We start from the raw sequence: 23,340 nt of genomic DNA, 5'->3' as shown, positions 1-23,340 counted from the left end.
TCGTCTCCACAGCCCCCTATGAAGGCCTCATCTGCACATTCCAAGAGTGACCACAGATTAAGATTACAGTTTTTTTAAAACCACTGCTCTAGAGCATTGTATGGAAATTTACATATAAGCCTATGAAAGACAAAAGAGCTTTACATTTAGAACAACAGTGTGTACATGGTAAATCCAATAATTTACTATTTTGAAAAAGTGTTTGCCATCTGATGCCAATGCTTCATTTTAGGATGTGTTTATGGCATTTTGAATGCAGTGTTTCATTTTGATGGACATATGAGGCATTTTGTATTTTGTGTGAGCAGTTTGGGGAATTGTTGTAGAGTTTTGAAAAAAGGAGACATAGTTTTGAAAAGGTGTGTAAGCAGTTGTAAAAAACTGTAATAAATGAATAAATGATGCTTCATACTATTTTACTTTCACAGTATCTGTATATTGTCACTTGAAATATTTCTGTTTTTCTTACGTGTCCAGGGACTACAGATGTAAGTTAGCATTCTTGCTAAACCCCGGCATGTTTATATCTTGTATTTTTATACATAAAAGGAAGAGTGCTCCTACAAGCTCCCACAGAGAAACTTTTACTGTTAGGTTTTTCCTTAACACTCGTTTCTCCTTTATTCCTCATTCTTCCTTCAATTTCAGCAGCCCAGATCTGAGATTCCCCATTTTCCCGCACTAACCAATGATGCTCATCAGTAAAGGTCAAATCCTACATGGCCTTTTCATCCATCCGCAGTGCTACTAAACACAGCCAACCTTTCGTTCAACTTCCTGTGACCTCTGGGCAGCGGAGCAATACAAATGAAAAGCCTGCTTTAGAGAAAGACAGAAACTACAGAAGCAAAATCTCATCTGAACTTCTGTAACATTTGTTGTCCTTTGAATACAGACTTAATTAACTAAAGATATTTGTATTTTAAGCTTTGGCAATATTGTTGTTTGACATTCATGCCAATAAAGCTGAATTGAATGGAAAAGAATTAAAGATTTAGAGCAGATTTTCCAATGACTTTTATTGAGAAGAGAGAGTAATTAAGTTCATCACACAATAATCATGCAATTTAGGAAGTGAATCACTGTAGATCATCCCTCCCATGTATAGGGGCCAAAATAGAAAAATGCTGGTTAATCTTGTATCTCTGGGTGTTTTGTTCTGCTATCTGCTATTCTGTTATGACAAATGTCAAAAAATACTTTTTCTTTTTTAATATTGTCTAAAAACTCCAACCATTTTTTTCACTGTGGACAGCCATCTTGCTGACTCAGAGGCAAAAAACAAAACAAAAACACTTATAAAATATGGTTTGGGCCCAACCCAGCCAACCTCTTCACTAAAGTAAAAATCTGCAGGTCTTTTTTCCTTAGTCTGGCAGTATTTTTCATTGAATTTGTGTGTGCACAGGCGAAGCAGAGTGTTTGTGAGTCAGTGTAATCAGAAAAGCTAAAACAAGGTACAGGTGCTTTGGTCCAGACTGAAATATCTCAACAACTATTGGATGGATTGTCTGAAAATTAGGTACAGACATTCATGATGAATTGAAAAAACTATGGAGATCCCTTAGCCATCATCAGCTCAAAGCTTCTTTTTGTTCAATACTTCTGACTTGACCAAATATCTGCGAAATGAATGATGTTCCCTTCAGCCTCAGTTGTACTTTGTGTGCTATAGAGAAATTGTTCTCTATAGCACACATGCATAACACAGCAAACACTGATTGTAAACATGGTAAACGTGCTAAAGATCCTTAGCAATGTCATTGTAAGCGTGTTAGCATGCAGATTTTAGCATTTAGCTCCAAGTACAACTACGCCTACAGTACAGTCTCACAGAATCACTAACACGGCTGTAGTCTTGTTACACACTTAATTTAGAAAATTATCAGAAGATAAATCAATAATTAAATTAATATTTGCCAAAATTGGAATATGACCTCTATTTTTCAAAATATATTGAAATATTTTCTATATATGATTTGTTTTGGTCTCTGTTATGTCATGCTCATGCAACAATAACATACCTCTGCGTCTTGATTGTCTTTTTGAAAGTGTTATCTCGTTTGATTAGTTGTCACTCAACGTTGACATCAATACACCCAACCTGATAGAAAAGATTTTCTTTTTCAGTCAGGAGCTATAATCAAACGTACACTTCCTCCTTTTTCCTTCACTGAATTTGCCATCCTACACCTCGCCTAAATATGGGAAGGGGTTTGCACTAAACTAAACTGCAGTGTAGCCAAACTTCAGGCCCAGCCTCATTCACAAACTTGCAAAACACCGTCTAAAACCTTCATAAACCGGTTATAGATGTGCACAGACCCAGAGAAAATATGAATTCTACACACTTATAGAAAAGGACAACTATTCTGCCTTTACTGGTTTTATATCACATCCCATTAAATTTACACGACACCAGTGCAGAGGTTCACACGACAGGTTAACCAATAAATCTGGAGTATTAATATATTATGACCTTCTCTCTATATTTCTGCAGTCACATCTGATCAAATATTCACTCATCCGACAGAGGGAGCAGGTCCCCGCTGACTTAGAACATTGTCTGCTGATGACTTATGTCCATAAATGAATCATGAAATACATCAGGGAGGTAATAAGGCATTGGCCTCCTGTTACTGATCATTTATAGCCAGCAAACAGGCGAGAAACACAGCTGCTCCTCGCTGGTGGTCAAGGGTTACTATGGGGACAGGGGGGAGGGTCAGGAGCTACCCAGGAAGTCGTTGCATTGCCGGTTTATGGTGTCCTGGTTGTTTCTGATTGAGCGAAATGAAGGAGAACCTGTAAGATCAGCTGACAGTATGGTGTTAAATATTGTGCCTGAGGGTAGTTAAGAGCAAGACGCAGCCATGGACGGATAATGAAACTACAGGGCCCCCACCTGTCATAGCCTAAATATAGGAGGAGCAAGACACCACGAGTGAAAGATAGGGGAGATCCAGGACAATTGAAAGACTTCAGATAAATGTCGTTTTAAAAGATAATGTTACAGACAGAAACCATTTTTTTGTTGCAATCAACAACTCACATTAGTGTTCTATCAATACCAGGTGCTATTTTGTACAAATGTGGAACAGCTTCTGTACAAGTTGACTTAGAATGGAAGTTGCGCATCGTTTCTTCTGTTACAACAGTGACTCCTTACTGTTAAACTTGACTCACTTCGATACTGAAAAACTTTGACATGGCAAAGTTGAGGATGTCTTAAAGGACTAACTAATCTGTCATCCATCATGACAATGGCATTCAAAAATATTTACTGCTTGAGAGAATTTACCTTCTTCGGTAAAACTCTCACTTTCGGTAAAAGTGTGATGCATCTACCCAATTTTCCGTGGTTCAGCTAAGTATTGCGTACTGTACATGCTGACATATTTGGCTTTTCAGACTTGCATGGGCTTAGAGAAAATTGCTTTGTTACTTTCATCAAGCATTTCATTTGTCCCGGGTCTCAAAATAACTACCTTTCTGCAAAAAAAGTTTTGTGTCTCTTTGTAGTCATTTGGCATCTTTTAGTAGTTGTTTTCCGTCGTTTTTTTGTGTTTGTTGTCGTTTAGCCTCTTTATTTCGTTGTTTTGCATCTTTTTGTTGGTTGCTTTCTGTCTCTTTGCAGTCATTTGACTGAATTTCAAGAATCACAAACAAGCTCCCCAAGTGGTCTGGTGGCCCCAGTGCTTGTGTGTTAGCAGCCTAATGGCCTATTGAGTGATTCAATTATGGCTACTGTGACATCAAACAGTGATTTCAGCTTCTAACACAACAGACACACCTCTCAAAGTGACAAATACTGGCACTTTCTTCCTCCTGTAAAGACTCTGGAAGCTCTGCTCTGACAACACAATCCCTCACTGATAAAAACCTTCTCTGGCCATCATTTCCAACACCCGCTGCACCTCACACCGCTGGCTTTAGTTGGCTTTCTGTTGTTTTGGGAGGGCAGCTGAGCTCATTCCTCTTCATGTGGTGCTGCCACAACAGCAGAAAACAATCTGGATGCCATGTGAAGTGTGAGATAAATGTGAGGCTTGGCTCACACTGCAAACTAGTCCAGAAAAGTGGAGAGACAGAAAAGAAACGTGTAGTGACCCAGGCTGAATAGCTCTCTCCATCTGTGTAATTGGTTGAGCTCTGAGGACCACCTGCTGACTGTCATTCAGAGCTCTATTACATGGAAATTGTGCCCAGTGCCAATCAGTGGAGTAGAGAAAGAGGCACATAGAATGGGCGTAACGATCAGCACCAGTCTGCCTCTCAAAAATGTTAAAACTCCTAGATGGAAATTAACTCTATAAAGAATCAGACAATGGCACATAGACTAAGTGGTATTATGGACACATATTTCTTAATCATATTAGCTCTGCTTTGAGTTTATCCAGCAATAAAGTACTTCCCCACAATAAAGATGTAAGCTGGACATAACCTTGAGACAATTGCTATGCATTATATAATTGCAAACATCCACAATAAAATAATTGTTCCTCAGCAATCCAAGACACGTCTCTGTAACTGGTTAAGCTGTGCTAATAAATATGTTTCATTAAATGTGAAAAGGTTGACAAATCCATAGACAATTATCACTGCAGTTTCCTTCAGCTACGAAGCGTTTTAGCGTCTTTCTGTTCATTGTTTTGGTTTAACGGCCACAATGTTCCCGTTTTGACTGCAGTAGGCAGATTTTCTCGAGTGGAAAGGCTCTGACGAATCCACTGTATGCATCCAGCAGTTAAAGAGTCATATATTTCCCTCAGGAGTTGGTGAGACCAAAGCCAGAGTTAAAGAAGGGCAAATATTGGATTCCATTCACCAGGTGACCAGAAACATGAAAAAATAACAACACATTCACTATGTCAACTTTATATAGTGGTTATGGGACGTCGGTGTTGTGCCTACAGCTTGTTCCACTGCACAGCCAAAAAGTGGTGTTGTGTGTTGTACTGCTAATTAAACTCAGACAGTTTCAGACAGGAGCCACACCTGTCTGGTGTTATGGTTCATTAATTCGAGATGATCTATCAAACCTGTGGTTCTTTTATTTTCTTGACTCAATTGGCACAGTATGAGGTGGAAGGAGCAAACTGACCTGAGCAGAAGTGTTTTTCTTAGAAGACTTAGCATAAGTCTCATAACAAGTTTTAGCATATGTTGACCTCTGGTGCATCTTATATGCTCTAAACTCAAATAGTGTTCACATTCTTACACCCATAATTTTCAACTTGCCACACTCTGGCAATTAGCTGAGGTGTTTATACCCCCTCCCCCATCCTTATTTATATTCTATTTCATTGTGCTGTACCTCATCATTATTGTGATCACTTATATTCTACTTTATCTTACAGTTGAAGGTCACAAGCTTGATGAATATGTCAAAATGAATAATCTGCTGGAGTCTGTATACTTATTAGGAGCAATTTAACTCAACAGTCATTAGCAACAGCTAATCGGGGGGATTGACTTTACATCCCCTTCTGTCCACTGCCATCCCATTAAACCTTAAAATAAACAGTCTAGAGGTCACTGCTTGTTTAGCTTTCACCCATTTTCTCCGGCAGGTATTAATAGAGTTCTATGTTTCCAACCCATTTTAAGTACTTAGGCACAGCACCCAACTATTGACGACAGCAAATCCTCCAACCTACTTCTTTATAATGCTCCGTGCAGGTTAGGTAACCCACAAGTACAACAGAAATTGCCCATTACTGTTCCACATATCTTGTCACACGCTCCTCTGTGTCCCTTCTCCCCCACAAACATCTGCACGCTCCGGCAGTCAATTTATATCTCATCACCCTCAAAAGGCCTCCCTCCATCCCGGACCCATATCTTTATCTGATCTTTATCCTTCCTCAGCAGCAGGAACAGTGAAGCTGTCAGCTCAAACCTTCAGTTAACCTCCCTGAAAACCCACAAAGGAGTCAACCACATCTGCATGATGAGAGTGGCGCGGACGTGCTTAATGCGAACACATTCTCATCAAACATGCTGGTGAGTGTGTTTGAAAACTTCCATGTGTGTGAGAAGCTTATCCTACTGAAGTATCCAAGTTAAAAATATTCTCGGTGCACATGAAGAAATTACAAATGCTTGGTGAAGACAGACCAATGAAGTATTAAATGAAAAAGCCTCAAGATCTTTTTATACACGTGGTAATTTTAATGTAATAGGAGAAAAGCGGGATTTATTTTTCTTATTTCTTTCCCCTTTAATAGCTGGTCACCCATGTTGGTTCTCCCTCCAGTCTATACTGCTATGTCAGTGGCTCCAGAGGATATTAGTCATCTAGTGACCTGCAATCAGACCACAACAGGAGGCACACTGGCATTTAGTCATAGTCCATAGCCCACTACCATGTATCTTCAATTTCTTTCATTATGCAGATTCCTCCTGACCTCCTATCCAGTTCCTTTCCCTCTTCAGGCACCTATCCCTGACTCCATCTGCTGGCTATCAGCTCGGATCAATGTATGAGCTGGGAGCTGTATTCCTGATGTGAAACCAGGAGCATCAAATGGTTGTCTTTATCAGCTCTGTTCTCTTTTTGTCCTCTACTCGTTTAAAAGGAGACGTGGCTTTAGAAACTTGTGGAGTGACTCAGTCTCAAGGTCTCTGCAGTGTCACAGTTCATCCTCTGACTGGACTGGGAGGAACAAGATAGAGCTTTGATTGCCTCTTTCCAAGTCAGCCCAGTGATCCTTTAGACGAAAGATCAATCCCTCTCATATCGCTCCTATTTACCCGTCTTAGTCCTTTCTTTCTGTCTGCCCACCTCTCTCTCCAAGTACCCGTCTCTTGAGGAGGTCCAGTTTATCAGTAGCCAGAGCGTCTCTCAGGGCGCTGAAGAAGCCGTGATAGTGGGCTGTGTTGTGGATCATGAGCAGGACACCAGCCAGCAGCTCATTGGTCATGAGCAGGTGATGCAGATATGCCCTCTGGTGGTTCTTACAGCAGTAGCAGCCACACCCATCCACCAGGGGCCTGAAGTCATCCTGATACCTAGATAAAAGTTTGAGTTTAAGTAGATTTATTATTAAGGTGCACCCTAAATGTAATTCAAGTGTTCAACAAATATATGAAAGCAAAGATTCTGCAAGCACAGCTGCTTACAAAACCCTTTAGGGGTTAATGTTACAGCTGCCACAAACCTCTTGTCTTTGAGATTGATCTCAAAGGACGTCATCTGCGTTTGATCAAGATTAAGACCTCCATTCTGTTGCGTCGCCCCCGCTGTGTCCCTCTGTTTATCCAGCTCCAGCACTGCCAAAACGTACATACATCTCAGTAATCCCAGCACACCACAAACTATGCAAACTATATTGTTTAAAGCAAATTCAGAAAACACGTCCCTTTATACAGAGCCACAGCACTCTATCAGCCCGGCGGCGGAAATAAAATGGGGAACGCACTGTAGCTTGACCCCTTTTAAACAACACTGTGTCCTACATTCTCTCTTCCATTATAATATAATTATTTACTGGCTTTTTGTAGTCATTTTGTGTCCCTTTGTAGGGTACACCAAACTATCTGGCTATCTACAGACACACGGGATGTGATTCAATTCAATTCAATTTTATTTATATAGCGCCAAATCACAACAACAGTTTTCTCACAGCGCTCTTCATAAAAGAGCAGGTCTAGACCGTACTCTGTGATGTTATTTACAGAAGCCCAACAATTCCCACCAAGAGCAGCACTAGGCGACAGAGGCAAGGAAAAACTTGTGATGAAAGGTTAAAAAAAGGGAAGGAGAAAAGGGAGGAAAGTGCATATGATTTAAGAGATTAAAAAGGCAACAATAGGACAAAATAGGTTTAGCACAAACTGACACGGGTGAAGCGGAGAGCAACAAAGCATATAAATAATAAGTCTAAAAAGGAAATTATTGTTGGGTGGGGCTTAAGGAGGGGGTGATAAGTATCAGACTAAAAGGGACAAAATGAGGCTTGAACAAAGCTAATAAGATTTAAAGGAGGGAGAAGTAACTTGCACTGAAGAGCAATTCTATCTTACAAAGACAGTAAAGGTGAGTTTGAAAAACGGAGTTTGAAGTTTGAAAGCTACTTAACCAAACTGTGAAACAGATTAATTATATATATATAATTTTTTTTAGGCGGATAATAAACACTGTCACAGACATAAAATAAAACATAACAAAACATGTTGGATACTGGCTGCAGGGGAAACAAATACAAACAAAATGTGAAAAAAACATTTTTTCCCCATTTTAAGAAATTAGCTACTTTAATTAATTAATCTTTGATGAAATACATTTTAATATATGATTTAAGGTAAGGCTAAGGTAGCTTAACACGCCCTACTGCCCAAGTCCCACCCTAATGTGATGTGATTGGCTAGCCTGTAACTTCAACGCGACCTTGTGATTGGATGCTAGCTCCATGTGTTTTTCTGTCCACTAGCAACACCAGTGACACTACTGACATTGACAATGATGTAATTATAAAACAAATATATTATAAATCCATTCATCTACAGATGGGATGCAACTCAATTTAAATAAAAGATTCAGCACCTTTTAAGTGGATGTCAGTGTTGAAGGTAAATGGTGTCCATTGAAGCAACAAATTCCTTACTGCACTCTACACTGGCAGAGAAAACAGAGTTCTCCAGTTTGCGGAGCCATTCAGGCAGTGCCTACATGTACCAGGGTGCATTGCACCTAAAGTTCTGATGCCCACAGCCATCTAGCAGGCCACTAACAGCTCTGAGCAAACTAGCTGTGGCTCCTAATTAAAGTTACACAACTTTGCAAATCAAATGAATACCTTCATTTGACCGTTTCTTTCTCCCAAAAAGCTGTTGTTACCATCAGGATATGTCTAATAAGTAAATTTACATACAGGCAGAACACGTAAGCTTTGCTAGTGCTATATAGTAGTGCTTGCTAGTATAAAGCGACACGAAAAACTGTTACCGGTATCCAATATACTACTCTCATTATTTCGTTCGGAGCGTCAGAAGTAGCAGAAACGGCAATTACTATACAATTACATATACCAACTGCCATATCTAAATGGCACAGTATAGCAAACTCAATTATTATTTTATTATTACCAGGAAAAAATGGGAAAATTAGATTTAGCTACGGCTTTCTAATCTGCTAGCCAGAACTAGCCGAAGTTCTGCAGTTTGGGTCATAGCTGTTTTCTAATTCTTACAAATGCTGTTTGATCTCCAAAAATGACACATATCTATGGCATAATATTTGCTTATATTCCAGAAAAACAGACTGAACAGAACCAAATATGTCGTTATTGCATTATTGGCTTTGTAGGCAGACGAAGTGAGAGAAAAGAAAGATTGGATGATGAAAATAGAAACTTCCAACGATGGAGAAAGTAAGAGCGAAAACATTCGAGAGGGTGTGAAGGAAGCGGGGTAGGGGGTGAATTAGCATATGGTCTACCATGTCAAAAAGGACCTTAACTGGGAAGCGAGGGTTTTGACAACCCCCCCATGGGTCCTTGTAATTGGCTGAGAGGGAATTTAGAACTTCTCTTCAGGTTTGACACCATCATTGCTCTCACCTCCACTGAACTCCATTATGCTCCCTGTGCAGAATCGATTAGTGCTGTCTGACACTAGATGCTGCCAGATACCAAACTTCCCTCTTTCTTTCATACAAGTTTAACGGAACTTTTTAATGAAGCACAAAGTCCTCAGTGGGCTGAGTTGGACTCTTGTCATAAGACTTCTTTAGTTTTTCAGATGGGATAATAATCAGAATGACAGGCCAAGACTTAATTTTTACCTTACTGGAGCTGCTGTGAGATCCGCCATTTATTTGAATTTCTTCCTACCCAATTATTCTAATTGACCTGTGGCTAGAAAACACACTAGCCACTACCCACAAACAAACAAGCACACACATAATTTCAGTGGCCATTAGAGCCACCTCTGACTTTAATGCACAACAAATCCCTCATCTGCAGTTCAACATGCACACCCAGACACACAAAACATGTTGTGAGGAAACTGGCTCAAACATCAGTCAGACTTCGTTTTGTTGCACAACAAGCAGATGAGGATTGTTCATTTACAGAAGACTGCAAGGTCTGGTTAAAGATGGTGTAATTAGAGAAAGCTTTCTGCGCAGCCTCTCTTTTGTGAAATGAAGTTAAAACATATTCAACTCCACATCACAGGCTCCTCCTGTAGAAATGAACAAACATCATCTTTAATCTGCTTTCATGTGGGGCAAATTCCTTCATCATACTTGCGTTTAAAAGGGTCATTCTGTGGCTTTGATTTGAAAGACCATAATTATTAATATAAGCAATGAAGTGCTGCCAACTTCCAAAAGGTCTTATTTTACCCCTCCGCTTGCTGTTGTATCCTTTTAAACTAGGAATTAAACCTCTGAGAAAAACAAGAAAGCTGTTCACACAGAAATGTATATGAGCAATGCAGAGTATGACAAAGCATTTGTAATAGGGAACCCTTCAGCAACAATAATGTGCAGGGCAGCTAATGCAACTTAAATGAGAATATTAGAGGTAAAAGTTAACAAGCTTGATCTACGTCCCCCTGATATGTTCGATGCATATTTCAGCATCAATATGAGGCTGGAGGACAAGAGAAAGCATTAAAGTAAAATCATTAACAATATTTTAAGTTATGTATATTTACTAATTATATATAAATAACATTTCTACAGTTTCTTCTGTTTATGTACTTTTGTTATTTTGGCATCTGTTTCCCATGCCAACAGAGCCCCTTTGAATTGAATAATGTAATAGGCTGTTTCATGAATGGAGTTTGGTGGCACCACATACAGTTGAAACTCTATATCTTGCAAAAGTTCATTTATTTCAGTAATTCAACTTAAAAGGTGAAACCAATATATTATATAGACTCATTACATGCAAAGTGAGATATTTCAAGCCTTTATTTGATATAATTTTGATGATTATTGCATACAGCTTATGAAAACCCCAAATTCAAAATCTCAGAAAATTAGAATATTACATGAAATCAATAAAAAAAAAAAAAAATCATGCATATGTACTCAGTACTTGGTTTGGGCCCCTTTTGCATGAATTACTGCCTCAATGCGGCGTGGCATGGATGCTATCAGCCTGTGGCACTGCTGAGGTGTTATGAAAGACCAGGATGCTTCAATAGCAGCCTTCAGCTCTTCTGCATTGTTCGGTCTCATGTCTTTCAGCTTTCTCTTGGCAATACCCCATAGATTTTCTATGGGGTTCAGGTCAGGCGAGTTTGCTGGCCAATCAAGAACAGTAATCCCATGGTCATTGAACCAGGTTTTGGTACTTTTGGCAGTGTGGGCAGGTGCTAAGTCCTGCTGGAAAATGAAGTCAGCATCTCCATAAAGCTCGTCTGCTGAAGGAAGCATAAAGTGCTCTAAAATGTCCTGGTAGACGGCTGCGCTGACTCTGGACTTAATAAAGCGCAGTGGACCAACACCAGCAGATGACATGGCTCCCCAAACCAACACAGACTGTGGAAACTTCACACTGGACTTCAAGCATCTTGGATTGTGTCCCTCTCCATTCTTCCTCCAGACTCTGGGACCTTGGTTTCCAAATGAGATGCAAAATTTGCTCTCATCAGAAAAGAGGACTTTGGACCACTGAGAACAGACCAGTTCTTTTTTCCTTTAGCCCAGGTAAGACGCTTCTGACGTTGTTTGTTGTTCAGGAGCAGCTTGACAAGAGAAATACGACATTTGAAGCCCATGTCCAGGACCCGTCTGTGTGTGGTGGCTCTTGATGCAGTAACTCCAGCCTCAGTCCACTCCTTGTGAAGCTCCCCCACATTTGAATGGCCTTTACCTGACAATCCTCTCCAGGCTACGGTCATCCCTGCTGCTTGTGCACCTTTTTCTTCCACACTTTTCCCTTCCACTTAACTTTCTATTAATGTGCCTTGATACAGCACTTTGAGAACATCCAACTTCTTTTGCAATTACCTTTTGAGGCTTTCCCTCCTTGTGGAGGGTGTCAATGGTGGTTTTCTGCACAGCTGTCAGGCCAGCAGTCTTCCCCATGATTGTCAATTCCACTGAACCAGACTGAGAGACCAATTAAAGGCTCAGGAACCCTTTGCAGGTGTTTTGGATTAATGAGCTGATTAGAGTGTGACACTTTGAGCCTACAATACTGAACCTTTTCACAATCTTCTAATTTTCTGAGATTTTGAATTTGGGGTTTTCTTAAGCTGTACGCAATAATCATCAAAATTATATCAAGTAAAGGCTTGAAATATCTCACTTTGCATGTAATGAGTCTATATAATATATTAGTTTCACCATTTAAGTTGAATTACTAAAATAAATGAACTTGTGCACGATATGCAAATTTTATAATAATATATATATTATTATATATAATAATATCTACTGATCTTAAGTTCAACTTTCTTTCAGTAGTTTGGTTTATCCTCTAAATGATGTAACGTCTAATCAAATTTGTAACAAAACTATTTTTCAGCCTAGTTATACACCACACCTGCAGGGGGCGCTCTACCTGCGCGCTCCGGGTCCGGGGAGATGTCAAAGCTGAAGAAAAGAGCGCAGCCTCGCTCTGTCACCTGGAAGGGGAAGAAACTCTCGAAAAGGTCCACGCCGGCCTCCACGCACGCCAGCACCTCATCAGGCCGTCCTACACCCTGCAGCAGTCTGAGAGTCACACACAAACAAACGCGGTCAATGAGCACGCACAACAACTGCAGGAAGCAAAGCAATAGATGAAAAATTAAATATATCAAACATTTATGTAATACACAACCCCGCTAACAACATGTTACTACTAGACAAGAGGCACAAACACCAGCAGCATTTCTCTAACCTCTAACAACATGCGTACCCTTGTGTGTTTGTGCGGTGTGCAGTTAACCGGCTCACTCGGACTCTCTGCCTGCAGGCACCAAGGTCAAGCCCAATTTAGCAATTGATAATTACTCCACTTTCCAGCAGGAAGCAGCATCTCCTAAAAGCCAGAACTACCAGCAGGGCTGGTGTCCCACAGTATTTGAGATGAGCCCGTTCACAAGCAAAACCGAAGCTCGCAGGAAGCTTCTGGATGCACACAGGTCCTTGCTCTCTCATTTTCAGAACCGCTGCCAGAGCTCCTCCATCACCCCCAGGAGAGGAATGAAAAGCCTGTGAAAGGCTACAGGCTTATGTAGTTTGGAGAACCAGTAACTTCTAGAGAAAGTTTGTTTCTGCATGCCTTTAAATGGGACTGTGTAGGAGGACATTCTGGTTTGAGACTTAAGTGCTGTTTTTAATATTTTCAGAAGATGCTACTTTATGTTATTTAATATTCCATTCACAGAAATAGAATGAAATAGAGTGTTTTAATCTTAATGTGAGATTATGTTTAGGGCTGCAAAAACAATCATTATCATTAAATTCATCCGTTCATTGATAAATTCACATAACATGACAGAGAAAAGTGTCAATCACAAGCTCCCAGAGCTCAAGATGACGTCTTCAATATTACTGTTTTTGTCTGACCAACAGTCCAAACTCAAAGATATTCAATTTATAACGATGTAAAACTGAGAGAAGCAGCAAATCATCACACTGGAGAAGCTGAAACTATAGAGAGAGTTGAGCAATTAATTTCTGTTCATCAATTAATGAACTAATTGTTTCAGCTCTTATTCACTTAATAATGTAAAAGAGAAGACACCAACCAATTCTACGTATTTGTCAGATTATTCAAAATTGGCAAAGTTAAATAATCCTTTTGTCAAAGTTTCTGTTTTTGGCATTACATTTGTAATAATAGACTATACTATATTGTGCTCTCCTTGCTGTCAGTCATCTGACACTAACACAGCAAAGAAATTATGTCTCCACCACAAAATAAGCTTTATGGTCACTTATTGTAAAATCTATGTCTTTTTTTGTTCAACATCTATAGCCGCTTTTCGACCAAAAGTACCCGGGACTTTTAAGTCCCCAGATCTCTTTTCAAGGAACTAAAAGGTTCCTTCAGCCCACTGTTGTGTGCGTTTCCACTGTGGTCTAAAGACCTGTGAAGATTAGGCAGATGAACCAGCTGACATAGGCTGTAGGCCTATACGCCGTACAAAGCGATGCACAGGAATCATTATTTGTAACCACTATCCATGAGCAACATTTATAAATGAACATCAGATTTGACTGGAATATAATGAAAAACTACAGGCTTAGCTTGACCATTAAAGCAGTTTTTTTGTGTGTAATGAAGAGACACACGATAAAGTGTTTCCAGCCGACAAGAGCTGCAGATCAGCTGCAGCACTCACGTGTGTGTCCGCCTGCGTTGGAGGAACGGGATGTTTAACGAGCTTTAATAACCTGCTGTAATCAGCTGTTCTGCTTGTTTCGGAGAGGAGACCGACTTTGGCTCCGTGTAGAAACTTCCTGCCGGATGAAAACTTAAAACAACAACAACTTCGGACCCAGTATTTAGCGTAACTCCATCAGGTTTTCACTGTAAACACACCGCTGCAGCTGGCTGCTATTTCCCAGCTATAGATTTAATGCCGACATACGATCTCAGGCAGACGTCGGAGAGACTTGTGTGGATAACAAACTGGAAAAAATCCTCAAGTTCTAAAAATCACTCCAGACCAGAGAAAGCAACACAAATATAAAATCGCAACCCCCCGAGAAGGGACTTTTGGGGGGTAAAATGAAGACCCCAGATCTACATCTAGACCCTCCAGTGGAAAAACAGTGAGTTCCTCCAAAGGTTCCTAGTTCTGGGGTATAGTTCCTTTGGTTGAAACATAGCTCATGTTAGCCAGGACAGTTGTTAGTTTCAAATGGTTTGTATTTGTGTGAATGTTGTATTTTACAAATGACAAAATGTGAGCACATTTCAAGAGAAAAATGGCAATTACTATGAGCAGACAATGCTACACTATTAATGACACCGGTACTATCCTTTAAGTTCGTGCTGAGATAATGACTGCTGACAGAGTGTGGAGGGGTTGGGGGGAGCACGGCAGAGCTGCTGGGTCTTTACTTGAAATCAATCAAGCAGGATAATTAACTGATCGAGCCAGAGCCACCAACTGGGATCAATCTCTCAATTACATTGTTTTGCACACAGGACGGCCATAATCGCCACAACATCACACTGCTGCAATGGTTTGTTAATTTAAGAAAAATTAAAATGAATTACAGGAATAAATAGTTCATCAATTTATCTGTTGCAAAGAATTAATCTATTTAATGTTTGTGAATGATTAATCGTTTTGGTAGATAATCAAAATATTGAGCTTCTCCTTATTAGAGGTTCACAAAAATGTTCCGCTTTCCTTTTTTTTAATATATTAATATATTTTCTGATATTTTAGACAAAAGATTAAATAAATTTATAAAGTTAATTATTGATCAAAATCAACAAATTAACTGATGATGAAAATCACTGCAGGAAACTTTTTTGTGTCTGTTTGGATAAACTGTCGAGCATCCACGGGCTGTTCTTAAACTGCTGGATAAATACACAACATGCTTCTTTGTTATTGACGTCAAGATAATGACTAACAGAAGGTACTGATTATCCACCCACCCGCTGCGCCTCCTTTCTTTTGGTTGAAGTCGATTTTATCTCTTCACTGACCACTTTTCAATTAAACACTGGGGGAGATCACTGTATGATTAGTTGGGGGGGGGCATCTCCCTATTCAACTGTAATCAAACATATTTCTCACACAAGTCACAAGCAGTGCTGACCTGGGTTTGTCCTCAGGCAGCTCTTTGGTCAAAGCAGTGATGAGCTGGGTCCTCAGGGTCTGGTCCATGGCCCCAGTCTGGAGGCCGTCAAGGCAAAATCCCGCCACTGGCCTCTTGGCTGTCTCCCTGGCTGAGCGCAGCCTCTCTTCCAAGATGTCTCCTCCCTCCACCACCCCGAACACCTCCACTCCCTCCAACTCCTGGAAATGACAGAGTGGAGATTAAACAAATGACAGAAAGAAATCCTGAAAGATAGAAAGAAGAGCAAGAGATTGAAGGAGAAAAGAGGAACATAGATGTTAAGACATTAGAGCTGATTTTTCTAAACACACATGGTGCGTGATCAGAAATAAAATATAGGTTTTATTCTTGCCAGAGCCCATCATGACTTTGGTGACTCTACATGAAGCTGCCCATCATGAAGAGGAAACAAGCAGTAGGGGTTTGGGGAGTGATGGGTAGCAATCAAGCAGCTCACGCAGTACATTGTTGATGTCAAGAATAATCTAAAGTATGCTGTTGGTTCGGTTTGCCTCTTTGCTCAACATCTTTCTACACTTAACATTTATTGTCCCAAGGGAACTTTGGTTTCCCCCTCAGACAATAAAGTACACTGAAGAGCACTTAAATGCAGTCTGGGCATGCAGGCAGTGAAATGAACACATAATATAGACAAATACAAAAATGCAACCACAAACAAACAACAACCTACTTACTATAAATTAAGCAACAGATCTCCTAGGACTGGAGCAATACAGTCATGTATTATCTCCTCTTAGCATAACTGAGTTAAGGTGTTATATGTATATTTCAGCCTCAATCAGTTCAGCTCTCTCTCATGAAATGAGGTAGCGTTTTACTGCAAAAGAAAGACAGCCGATTTCATTAGCCACGCAAGATGCCGAGCCCTTGCACAAACAACATATTCCTCCTAATCTCACTGCATTTCTAGCTGTAGCACAGCTGCACAGCGGCCCCCGTGACAACAAAAATACCAGCCATCCATCCTTGTCCCGAGTGCTTGCGCCGTGCATGACTGATTCGCATATGTTAAGAGAACAGCGGTGTGCGTGTTTGGACTGACAGTTGCGTGTGTGTACCTGTGATTTTTGGTGCACCAGCAGACACTCATCCAAGTGGGCAAGAGTTCGATCTACCGACTTTCGGACCCTTTTGCGAGAGGTGTTGTTCTGCCACGTCTCTCCGTCTGCCATGCTCTGGTACCAATCCGGCTGCACGGCCTTCTGGAGAGCCATGAACTTGGCCACTGTCAGCTCTATCCGCCCACCGCTGCCCCACACGGACACCGTCTGATAACATACATATATATAACAAACAGTGGTGCTAGACACTGAATTTCTTTGACTGGTGGGAAAACTCTTATTTGCTTTCTTGCCAAGACTTGATGAGAGGATTGATACCAATCTCACAGCTACATGTTGTCTTAGCGTAACATAAAGACTGGAAACAGGGGTAAACAGCTAGGCTGGCTCTGTCTGAAGGCAACATCTCCCCCCTACCAGAACCTCTAAAGCTCAATAATGAACATAAACAAAGTGTACAAAGTGGTTCAATGGCTGTGACTTCCTATAGCCTCTGCTGGTTCCTGGTAATTGCTCCCGAGCCAAGAAATAGTCCAAAATATAAACCCTGTAAAACCACAACCTTTCTTTGTATACACTTTGGAGCTTAAGAGGTGCTGGTAAGCAGCTTCCTTTGGACAGAGCCAGGGTAGGTGTTTCACCATGTTCCCAGTTTTTATACTAAACTAAGCTAATCTACATATATATCCCATGGAGCACATGCCTTTCAGCAGAAGCTTAATCTCACCTGGTTAGTGGTATAGCCGGTAGGGCATGCGGCCGCAGGGTCATGGAGCGAGCAGTACAACACAGTATCATGAAGACCTGCACAAAACAAAACAAAACAAAACAATCAATGCACATCACTCACAGAGTACGAAGCAAGGCAGAGGGTTACAGGCCGAGCATGAAGGAAGGTGACGGAGTGAAGACACTTGATTACTGCATGTTAATGTGACGAGTGAGGAGAGAGGTTTGGCCTTATCAGCAAACCCAGCTGCAGCAGATGATCAAAAGGTGAGAAAAGAAATGGCTTAATAGCAACAAATGCTGTTATTATTTCTAATTATTCAATCACTGCTCTTCCCTTTTGGGACTTAAGAGACAGCTCAGTTGTAATCCCCTGACAATTTACAACAAGTGGCGCCACAGTGATTACATTTGTAATTTTAAATTTGGTTGCCTGAGGCAGGGGAAAGCTTACTGTTGTACAGCAAAGCTGAATGAGGTCACACTTCTGGGGCATTTATATAAATATTACTTACTTACAAACAAGCACTTTTTAGCCAGGATGAGGGAGCTAATCAGCTTTTCAACACTGAACTCAACATACTGTTTATTTAGAAGCAATTTGCTCCAGTTATTCCAATTTAGCCAGTGGCAATAAAGTTCACCCTACTCTCTTCAAAGTAAATGTGTGCATCATGCATACGTGACATTCAATCAACTAGTCACACCGGTGCAGGATATAGAGTATGGCAGAGGTTATTCTGATGTGGTTGTTATTTAAAACATGATTAATGCCAGTGGTTAAATAACAAGCACAGCAAAGCCGAACAGCAAGGTTCATTCAAAATTGCAACATTTGCAATTGTCTCCTTCCTCCTCTACACCTTTGAGATGAGTCGGATCAGATTTTGCTGGGGTTTTTTTATGACAGATGAGTTTTAATTGACTAATAAAACTTCAATAAAAGGACAGACAGTAAAATGCCATGCACTTCAGCAGAGACATATCGATCAGTCTATTGCAAGGGAGGAAAAAAAGACAACTTTGAGAAAGATATTTACACTCACAACCCCGTTAAGCGTCTGTAAATGTTCACAAACATGGTCAGTTAATGAATGTAATGCTGGTAGGTGTATTCACACACTACTGTGGGGGATTTCTAGATAACACTTTTCCCACTTCCAATATCACAACTTGATGTATGTCTTTTTGGGAAGACACAACTGTCTTATTCTTTTTTCCTTTTTCTTGTCTGACCAGCCCATAAAACAGGTAGATCAGAGTAATGCGAAAGAAGTTAAACTGAATCAAGGTTTGGCTAGCTGGCTATTTAGATGTATTGGGTGCCTTTTGTTGAAACAACTTTTCATAAAGTAAATGCACTCGTCAATGTCAATTTTTGCGAACCAAACAAACAATCGCATGGGGGCGGGATAATACAGCAATCTTTCAAAATGTTGAACTTGTTATGCATGAATGATTAAGACTACTGACAAGTTAGCACTTAGCACATTCGAAACTAAACACCAAATTTAGACCATTTTTCTTGCACAAGGATTTCATGAAGAAAAACAAACTACTGTTTAAACTGCTGTTTTGTCCATTTATTATTCCCAGTCCATCCCTGCTGCTCCACAAGGTCCACTCAGTGCCTGCTGTGGAGTTTTTAAATTGTATTGCACAGACTTCTCATCCATGCTGGCTTTAAAGCTGAAACTGGAGGAATAAAATAGCTGCTGGGTGAACTCACTTGTGGTGAGACTATTTTTGTCAATTGTTGTTTTTGAGGTCTGGAAGAAACTTCAAATCTCATAATAAAAAGCTGTTAATAATAAACTATTTGTATGAATACACTTTGCTTAAAATAGCATTTCAGCACTGAGTGGCTACTGTTGTCATATGACACTGCTATTTGATTTAATACTCAGGTATAAATAATTTCCTATATTATCTGATCCAATGTTTTGACCAATACGGAGTATCAGATTACTAACACCAGTTCATACTAATTTGCAGTTGTGCAGTACATGCACATATTAAAGCAAATCCAACAATGTTATAAAAATGCAATATTTGAAGATGCGTGCTTAGTGTGGTGCCTTTATTAAGCCGCGTTTTGACCAAACACGGCTTAATAAAGGAACTAATAGGTTCCTTCAGCCCATTGTTGTGGGCGTTTCCACCGTGGTCTAAAGACCTGCGAAGATTAGGCAAATCAACCCGCTGATGTAGGCTGTAGGCCTATACAATGTACAAAGTGATGCACAGGCATCATTATTTAATAACCACTATCCATAAGCATAGGCGTTGCCAGACCCTTTTTAGTAGGGCATGCACCCCTGTATCCATGTGCAGTGCCCCAGAAAGATTGTCAACACCCCTTAGCGTCGTTTTTGGACATGTCAAGTTAGCAAGGATATACATGCAACATAAAGTTGTGTTCTCTCCTCTGAAAGTCTTATGCGAGCAGGTACATGTGTAGCTGCAGTGAATCTTTGTCCTGCTAACCCAGCTGGGCAGCGCAACTAGGTCTGTTTTTGTCTTGGTTTCTTGCAGGACTGTGAACAATATTAGAGTGAAATGCATCTATTTATTACGTTTGATAAGCGTCGACGTGCAATGATGTTTGCAGAACGGAAAAGATAACCATGTCGCACGTGAACATGTGCTCAAACGAGTATTGAGTGTTGTTAAAAGGGAAGGTGATGTAACACAGTGGTAAACATGCCCCTGTCCCAGCTTTTTCGGAACATGTTGCAGGCATCAAATTCAAAGTGAGTGAATGTTTGCAAAAAACAATAAAGTTTATCAGTTTGAACATTAAATATCTTGTCTGTTTGGTGTATTCTACTGAACATAGGTTGAAAAGGATTTGCAAATCATTGTATTCTGTTTGTATTTGCGTTTTACACAATGTCCCAACTTCATTGGAATTGGGGTTGTACATCTTTCAGTAAATAATAAACATCATACTCAGTTATATTAATAGTATATTCCTTCCTTCCTGCAGTATATACCTCTGGGAGCCAGTTTGAATGAGGTTGAAGCAGCTGATAACATTAATATCTATATCTATCTGCAAGTATTTACAGGGGCTGTGCTGAAGTTTGTCAGTAGAGTACATGCTGGATCATAAGCCAGTAAAAGCACAGCTAGAGGTCTACAGGCAGCATCAGATACAAGCAGCTCAGACCCTAATGGAGAATTAAATTGAATGGAGAACAGTGTGTAGAGGTCCATTCAAATCAGCAGTGGTATTTTCTAGAAGAGGTTTCCATTCAGGCTTATTACAGAGACAGACTGTTTTAAAGGAGAGGTGAGAGCACTGCAGTGTCAGGAGTGCCTGTGCAGCAGTGGAAAATTGTTTACATGGCTCACAAGTCAGGTATGAGGGCCCCATAGCAGAATTTTTCTTAGGTGTGATAGGTGTGTGTGCTTATGCTCTGATCAAAGCCCTTTCCGACATAACAGCGCCAATGTTAATGGGCTAAGCAAGGGAAGCTGGTAAGGCACATACCAACACATTTCATTCACTCTGTGTCTGTCTGTAACCCAGTAGAGCTTTATGTCTAGAAACGCCCCTGTCCATGAGCAAAATTTATAAATGAACATCAGATTTGATAAATATAGGCTATGCTTGACCATTAAAGCAGCTTTTTTTGTGTGGAGTATAATGGAGAGACACACGATGAAGTTCGTTACACATTTAATAACACACAGGATAAAGCCATCAAGTTCTTAAAATAACTCCAGCACAGAGAAAGCAACACAAAAATAAAATTGCGCCAGTTTGGAAGGTTATTAAAACATTCCCAGCCGACAAGAGCTGCAGATCAACTGGCCAGACTCCCGCCTGTGTCCGCCTGAGCAGCTTTGTGTGAAACTTCCTGACTGATGAAAACTTAAAAGAACAACTTCGGACCCAGTATTTAGCGTAACTCCATCAGCTGTTTGCTGTAAACACAGCGCTGCACGCTGGCTGCTTTCCGAGCAATACATTTAATGCTGATGGACGAGACTTGTGTGGCTATTTCTGACTGTTGATTGTGATTTATTGGTTTGCAAACAACGGTGGAAACGAGAGGAGAAGTCAGTAGAAAAACAGCCTACATGCTCAGTTGAAACCAGTAGCCTCTATTGCCCATTCAGAAATTCACTGCAAGGCAGTCGGTGGAAACGCAGTGAGTTCCTCCAAAGGTTACATTCACCCCAGATGCAAATTCAAAAAATGCACTGTGGAATGTTTGGGGTGTATATGTGTAGCCTATGTAAATAACTGTATATACTGTTTTATTTTATTTGTTACCATATTTTAATATAGGCCTACACTTAATATGTTGTGTGTGTAGCATGAAGGAACTACGAAATTTGTTTCGTTATGCAGCCTTGTGCTATATAATGACTAATTAACTACCTTGTACCTTGTAGCTCGAGTATGGTTCCTTTGGTCGAAACACAGGTTTAGGTGGCTGTAAATAAAGCTCCACTGTGTTAATATAAACACAACAGTTCAGTTTGTTAAAAATCTGCTGATAGATTACCTTTTCATCATTACTGAATAAATCTGAATTCACTGGAATAGCATTGAGTGTCATCAAGATCTACTGATGATTATCTCTATCAATGCTGTTTTGTCCCAACATATGCTCTTTACTCCTCTCTCCGAGTTTATTCTCTGGAATAGAAGAAGAAAAGTGTGATTGAATAGAAGTACCTGCAAACTTCCTGAATCCATCCTTAAACTCCTCCAACACTTCTTGGTGCTCTGCTCTTGAGAAAAGAAAAAATGATGCAGATGGGCGTTACATCTCAGACAGATCTGTGTGTGTGTGTGTGTGTTGAATTTAGCTTACATATTGGACAGTGTGACCTGAGTGACAGAGGGGAGGTTGCTCAGGGTGTGCAGTGTGTCCTGGGTGAGGTGGGGCACTGTGCCAAAGCGTGTGTACAGCAGACACCCCGGGACCTCAAGAGAGTGCTGTCCCGTCCTGCCGAACCCCTTCAGGACACCCAGCCGACTCCTTCCCTGAACCACGCGTCTCAGCTCAAGCTTCATCCTGATGCTGCCAGCCATAGGAGTAGCCGCAGTCAACGTGCTCTAAAAAAAAGATTCAGTGTACGACACTAACATACAACACCTAAACCACAATGTTTAATGCTAGCGTTGGTATAAAAGCGTGTGTATTAGCCACGTAACGTTAGCTAACTAACGTTAGCTTATCCAATCACGTGTTACGACCGGTTACGACTTTATGCAAACTGCTGTCAAGTTGAGACGTTTAATGCCTTTAAAGACGCACGTTAACAAAACCTACGCATCCAGAGTTGTGCTGGCTTGAATGAGACACGTTTTTAATTTAAGCACATCTTTCAGTTGCTTACCTACCAATCTCACTGCCTGACAGGAACTACAAGTCGTGGAAATATGTCGTCATCACCGGCCGCGGCGGGAGAGATTTTGCATTAATGTGGGACAATGTGGTATTTTGCTTTTATAAAAGTCAAAGAAAACAAAAGAAGTACTTTAATAAATGTATAGTATATATGTGTTCATTATAATGGCAAGATTACACCTTCATAAATGTAAATTCAGCATTAAAAAAACCTAACTTTGAACTTTTTCTCCAAGAGGTTGTTCACTATGTCAACAAAAAAGGCTGTGAAAACAACTCTTTAAATATCATATCATCCAATATTATTTTTTTTTTGTTTTTCTTATTATTTGGGTGTTATATAAACTGTTATGTATACGTCTCCATGTCACATGTAGACTTTATTGCTGTTTATGCAATAAAG

At 40.3% G+C, this 23,340-nt stretch overlaps 1 protein-coding gene across 4 annotated transcripts; it reads right to left on the bottom strand.

Moving 5' to 3' along the window:
* Positions 1–999: 999 nt before the first annotated feature.
* On the bottom strand, positions 1,000–23,096 carry qtrt2 (queuine tRNA-ribosyltransferase accessory subunit 2). 4 transcript variants are annotated; one of them, XM_038728359.1, is made up of 9 exons: positions 22,927–23,096; positions 22,398–22,642; positions 22,259–22,314; positions 17,564–17,640; positions 16,834–17,043; positions 15,734–15,933; positions 12,507–12,676; positions 7,164–7,275; positions 1,000–7,014 (listed from the first exon to the last, which is right to left on the bottom strand). In XM_038728359.1, exons 2-9 carry the CDS (start codon positions 22,616–22,618, stop codon positions 6,762–6,764), a joined length of 1,299 nt encoding a protein of 432 aa, XP_038584287.1. In that variant the 5' UTR covers positions 22,619–22,642; positions 22,927–23,096; the 3' UTR covers positions 1,000–6,761. The 4 variants fall into 4 exon arrangements, with proteins under 4 accessions (XP_038584287.1, XP_038584279.1, XP_038584274.1 ...); XM_038728351.1 differs by having other exon boundaries at positions 22,931–23,091; XM_038728346.1 differs by having other exon boundaries at positions 22,398–23,091.
* Positions 23,097–23,340: the final 244 nt, after the last annotated feature.

This window comes from Micropterus salmoides, unplaced genomic scaffold, assembly GCF_014851395.1.
Source record: "Micropterus salmoides isolate LMB-PRFRI ecotype aquatic unplaced genomic scaffold, ASM1485139v1 Ms_hic_scaffold_1, whole genome shotgun sequence".
Classification (NCBI taxonomy): domain Eukaryota; kingdom Metazoa; phylum Chordata; class Actinopteri; order Centrarchiformes; family Centrarchidae; genus Micropterus; species Micropterus salmoides.
The sequence above is the reverse complement of the archived record's forward strand: the minus strand, read 5'-3'. Positions and strand labels throughout refer to the sequence as shown.

Bases quoted from the DNA above. Each gene is read 5' to 3' on its own strand.
- qtrt2 (XM_038728359.1), bottom strand. From the start codon at position 22,618: ATGGCTGGCAGCATCAGGATGAAGCTTGAGCTGAGACGCGTGGTTCAG. The intron at 17,044-17,563 runs GTGAGATTAAGC...GTATGTTATCAG, and splicing joins CCGGCTATACCACTAACCAG to ACGGTGTCCGTGTGGGGCAG. The intron at 15,934-16,833 runs GTACACACACGC...TGTCATTTCCAG, and splicing joins TGGTGCACCAAAAATCACAG to GAGTTGGAGGGAGTGGAGGT.